At 35.8% G+C, this 6,000-nt stretch overlaps 1 protein-coding gene across 1 annotated transcript in view; it reads right to left on the bottom strand.

Moving 5' to 3' along the window:
• Positions 1-941: 941 nt before the first annotated feature.
• The window catches only part of KCND2 (potassium voltage-gated channel subfamily D member 2), a 488,971-nt gene continuing 483,912 nt past the window's right edge, over positions 942-6,000 (bottom strand). Inside the window, exons 5-6 of the mRNA XM_011280521.3 lie at positions 5,375-5,622; positions 942-3,596 (exon numbers count right to left, since the gene is read on the bottom strand). Coding sequence (XP_011278823.1) covers positions 3,419-3,596; positions 5,375-5,622 — 426 coding nt within the window. The 3' untranslated portion in view covers positions 942-3,418. The remainder of the gene's footprint in view (positions 3,597-5,374; positions 5,623-6,000) is intronic.

Here is a 6,000-nt window from a genome sequence, read left to right as displayed (position 1 = left end):
CACTGTAACTCAGTTGAAGGAATAGGGAGGTGTGTTAAACCTTTTTAACGCAGGATTGGCATCTCAATAAATCAAAGACTATAAAAGAAAAGAATTAACAGGAACAAAAAGAGACTATCCACCAAGAGCATCACTAGTTATCACTATTCAGAATCACTCTCTGTGATTTACTCTGAATTTTCCCCTCTTCTGATAATCTCTTAAAATTTCCTTGTTTTTTGTTTCCTCCTGAAGAGAAACTGTCAGATGTGCATTAAAAAAAAGGAATAAAAATCTATGTGTAGGTATATGAATAAATACATATAAATATACATATACACACACATATAGCTAGACAAATATAACACTTTGTTTCCTAAATTGAAAAGAGTCTTTGGCTGGGAATCTGATTGAGTTCTCACCAATGTCATCAACTCAGAGCTTCACTTTGTTTAAGTAGTGGTAGTCAAGAAGTATGTAAGGTTCAGGCACCAGCCTTACTTCTCTGTGGACCACGCTGTCCAAGAGGCATGTGGGATGTAGGGTACTGGCTAATAAACTGGGCCATACATTGCAGAAAGCATTCTAAAAATATCACATATACAAAAACAACTGATTTTAAACATACTACCCTTTTTTGGTAATGACCAACAAAACCTTGTAATATACTTAAATTAGTAGCTATGGAGTTGTACTTGCCAACATATTTCCAAAAACTATCATCTAAAGCAGTGACACTCTTTAGGTGATATTAACTTTTTTGTTTCTTAAAGTCTCTTCCTCAATTCCCATTGTTGGCAGAAATCTACTATCTCCGCTGTTCAGATTTAAGTGTTCCTCACAATCGACGGGTTCTTTGAGTTTGTACATGTTACAAGGTTCCCCCAAATATGAGTATGATGTAGCCTAGATTTTGGAAAGGGAGGAAGTGTAAGAAAAAACAGCAACAGTCAACCATGTTGTCCTGTTCAAGCATGCACATGTTTTATTTAAGTATTCTCCAAAGGTCTATTTTTTTCCAGCATAATGCAGGTATTATGCTATCCTTTGAAATAAGATATATGAATTTCAAACAAAATTGCCAAAAACAATGACCTTGGTTACTCCATATGGTACACAGAAATAATTACATTTCACTTACGATACAGATGCACTTAACACAGTCATCAATAGTCATTCACCACCAACACAGTAGATTTTTAAATCACCTAAGACACCAAAAAGTTTTTTTTTTCTTTTCCAAAAATCTAAAGAAATTAATAGTTTGGGATAAACGATAAGTTGAAAAGGAGGCAGAATTGTCAACTGAAATCATCTAACTTCGTTTTTTTAAATGTAGTATTAAGAACACGAAAATAGAACTTTTCATTGGGAATCAAAAGACCTAAGTATTCCTGATTGTGGTTTCCTTAGTCTACTTTTTAGGAAGTTTTTCAACCACTGCCATCAAAGAAGTTTTGCTATATATTTTCTCTAGAAGCATAAAGTGACATGAGGCAGGTGTTAATATAATTGTTAATATTCACGCTCCAGGAAGATTAGTAACTTTTTAAAAGACATACTAGGTATAAAGCCAGTTCTTCCCGAGAGATAGTAGAGTTTGCCTTACTTTTATGAAGCAAATGTTTATTAATATCTACTGTGTGCACAGCACTGTTCTAGAAGCTATTCTAGAAATGGGAAGCAAGAATTTCTGGCTTTACTCGAAAATGGTTGGATTAAGTCTTTTTTATGATAAATTATGATAAGCATTTTAAAATCTCTATAGTAGAGGGATAATTATTCATTCTTTCCATGTACAGAAGCTAAACTTTATTTCTTACAGTGGTGGTTTGGAATGAACGAAACTTTTCATTTGACATACAACTTTTTTACACTGTCACGTGCAGACATGTCTGCTGATAAAGTTTAAAGGTGAAAAGGTATAAAGACTTTTCACTTCAATGTACATGGAGATCAACTTTGCATCATCAAACTCCTATCCTCCTGATTTAGTGGAGAAAATTGCTCCTTGCAGTCTACAGGAGCCTTTCTCAGATAAATTTGTGCTGCCTTCTCCAACGGCATAGAAAGCGTGCTTTCAACAAATATTGCTACATAAAGCACTCTAGTTTATCTCTGCATTTCAATTCACATTAGCTATTCTCAAAATGTATTTGAGATCTAAAGTAAAATAAATAATACATCAAGTGAGACTCTGGGATCACCGATTTTGTGATATTCATCCCAGCTTACTCTTTGCCTGAAACACAGAACGATATATCCAGTGTCTGGGCTTTTCCCTAACAGCAAAGAAGTTAGAGATCATTCATAGATGTCAACTCCTTTTTCCTAATTTTTGACAAGGGGATTGATGATGGTAATCTACTTACAAGCTAATATGTTGGGGAATACAAAAGTAGGAAAGTCATTTGAGCTACAAAACGTTAGTCCAGTTGATGACGATAAACCCACGAAAAGGTGCTATAGAAATACAAGAACAGATAATGCACTGTCACACGAATACAGAGGACCAAAGAATATTACTGAAAAACATTTATGGCACAATAGTTTTGGATTAAAAAGTTATCTAAAATCTGGCCACACCAGAAGTTTCTCTATGTATGTGGCTCTTACTGTATCTATGAGGATCTGGAAAGTACAACAACAACAAAAATCCTGATTCCTGATACAACAAGTGTACAATGAATTATTGCAGTTGTAACAGTATCTAGGTGCAAGGTAAAATGATAATTAATACTGAACTATCCGAACGCTTTAGATTTACTAATGAGCATCCCCATGAGAAATACCGCAGCTCTGAAAGGAGTTAATTTGCACAGCCCACCATGGAACATGAGCAATCAGCTTGTTGTAAGTGCACAGAAAGTCCCCCTTTCTACAATTATAATTTATCATGCCTATTCTGAAGACAACATAAGGACACTGAGATCACTGCTCCAAAGAATTCTAGCATGCATTATGATGGTTTCCTTCAGTCAATACAAATGTGTTGTATGAGTTTTTTTTTAATATGTAATAATCTTCATCATAGCCAATGTTCATGGTTTTAACAGGAAAAATTTTTATCAAAATGTTTTCCATATTTTTTTGTTTTGCATTCAACTGGAACATTATGTTCAAAGATTTATTTTATTTATTTTATTAAAAAAGAGTTCAGATCATAAGAAGCATCGCTAGGCGGCATTTCATTGTGCTCAATCACAAAGTCAAAGGGTCACAGACTACTTCTCTGTAGAACAGGTCAGACTCTGTCTAGAAATGCCATTTGGTGGTTTTATTTCCATCCTCAAGTTTGGAAGCTTTGTTTTTATTTCACTGCCAACCTTCTTGCCTTGCTGTTTTCATCTGCAAAAGGTTTATTGTTTCTTCTTTCTTCCACATTGGAATTCTTTCCACAGCCAGAGCTCAAATTCTCTTAGACCTGGTTCCAATTGTCTTACAAAGCAGATACTCTGACAATATTTCCTCCTGAGTACTCAGGAGATTCTGGCCTGTCATCTCCTTCGGGGGTGGTTACTGGAGGTGTTGGGATGCTTATTATTGCTGTAGTCACATAAGGTTGTTCACAGTTTAGTTTAACACACTCTTCCATTTTGGCATTTAAACTGGATCGGCTGATGAGGAGAAAATAGATTTAAAAAAGTAAGTTGTTTACTTAAAAAAAATTTCCCTGCAACTGAGGAATGTATTTTGTCAGTAACATTTCAAATATCTAATTACAGTCACCATGATTTTTAAAACATGAAGCCCTAAACCTTAATATATGTTGAAGTGAACATTGGTCAGGTCATCAATATTAAATGAGTGTCTAACAGCCAGCTCAATTTGGCTCAGGCAGTGTTTATCAAAGTGTTTTCTACGAAAATGCAAGAAAGAGACTCAGGCCAGTTTTGGAAAGCCAGGGTTAGGCAAAGTAAAATCGCTTTCTTTAAGACAGGACCTCTGAGAGCTTTGAGCTGCTCCTATGAAAGGGATGTACCTCAATTACCTGTGAATGTGTCTCAGTTCTTTTGACCACAGAATCATTTTACTATCTTGTCTCTTTGGGAAAGATGATGCCCTTTAAGCTCTCAAGTTACTGACAGCCAATGTTAAGAACCCTAAAATGTTAGCCATTACCAATAATTCAAGATTTTCCTAAGTAGTATTCTTGCACGACTTTTATACTCTATGTGGATAGAGGGAAAAGGAGAAAGGAACAAGAAGGGTATACATGATATACTTAAATCTCATTATTTTCATGGAAATCTTACTTAAAATGTTTATGTCCTAAAATTTTCTTTCTAAGTACTTCTCTGCTTTCTACTTAATTTTGCAACGCAGAGGTGGAACATTTAGAGACAGAAATCTTTCATTGTTCTAAACTTTAATATTCTGGTCCCAGAGACATCTGATTTATGTAAATCAACACAGCCTGAATTCAGAATCTCATCCAGGTTTTTCACAAAGATTGTTGAATGAGAACAAAGAAGCAGCCCTGAATTAATGGATTGTTAATATAAAAACATAGCTATTTAATTTGAAGAACAAAGCACAATTATTTTGGCAGGAATTGATCATTTTAATGAGTTGTATAGTTTAAATGGATTACTTTGTGTTGCACATACATGTTTGTGGGAAAAACAGAAAGCAAATAAAGACAAGCAAAGGAAAATACCATCAGAAAAATTTCACTTAAGTTGTCCATAAACTAACCACAGGTGAACAATTGTAGCATATCACTTATCTTTTTTTGTGTGTTGGATTGATTTTTGTGCTTCTGGCAACTCAAAATATCGTTATGGTCAAAATTATATATTGGTTCAAGAGCCTTGTATAGGCATAGTTTTATTTTTCACTGTTACGTTGAAGGTGTCGATTTCTTTTAGGTGCTGCTGAGTCCTTTCCAATGATACCAGTGTCAATCTAATTGGTCTCCTTTAGTAAGTGCTGAACATCTAACATCTTACTAACATTTAGTAAGTGTTGAACATCATTTAAGGCTATTTGCATTTACATAAGGGGCTCCTGAGTATAAAGGTGTCTGCCGAAATAAGAAAAAGTTGTGGAGGTAAGGAGGGAGAAGTACACTTGTTTGTGCCTGACCATTTTGTCTTCTTTCTACTTTTCACACTGTACAACTGCTACTTTTGACTCAAATGAATATTACAGCATACTTATTACGGTATTAGTTTGTCTCATACTAAACCCTAGGAACTAGGATTTAGGTGCCACAGTACTTCTAAGGTGTATTTACTAAAAATAAGTAAATAAAAATTATTTGCTCCCCCACCACACCCGCCCCAATACCAAAAAATGCCAAATACACCAAGATAGCGACATGCCTGCAGGTGGAGATACGCTCTGGGAACAGGCACAGGTGTGTGCACCCACACAGATTAACCTCGGGTACCTGTTAGACAGCGGGGTTCTCTCCACACATCTGATCTGGATCGTACTGAGTTCCTGCACACTGCCTCGGTGGCTTCCTGATACATTGGCATTAGGGATGCGGAAGGTTTTTTTGTGTCGTCGTGAACAGCAAGTGCTGGTGACTCCTTGTTGTGACGAGAGAGAAGGGCTGTGACTTGAAGGACGGTTTCCAGTCGCAACTTCCATGCAGCTTTCTTCAAAGACTTGCTCATCCACAAACTCGTGATTCTGTTCCGTAGTCATGAGAACATGCGAAAAAGGCAACAAACGCATTGTGATTTTAAGAAAGGAAATGAATGGCTTTATTTTTAAAACCCAAATAGGCCCATACACTTAGACTATCCAGTGGGCAACTAGCCGCTTTCATAAATATTGGAATATCAAAGCCAGCTCACGCTGGCATTGGTGTGAAAATAAAATCTCCCTGTTAGACTTTGAGATGGACAACCGCAGGCTGATTTAGTGTCTCTTTATGGACTAACCTTATCCTGAAATATCATTTATTAATTTAAACATCATTTCTGGAAGTTAAGAGGCAAAGAAAAAAATGGTTGAAAATGCATATAAAATAGTACCCACAGTGAATGTGTAAATTCACATTGACTT

This window comes from Felis catus, chromosome A2 (genome assembly GCF_018350175.1).
Source record: "Felis catus isolate Fca126 chromosome A2, F.catus_Fca126_mat1.0, whole genome shotgun sequence".
NCBI classification, from domain to species: Eukaryota; Metazoa; Chordata; class Mammalia; order Carnivora; family Felidae; genus Felis; species Felis catus.
The sequence above is the reverse complement of the archived record's forward strand: the minus strand, read 5'-3'. Positions and strand labels throughout refer to the sequence as shown.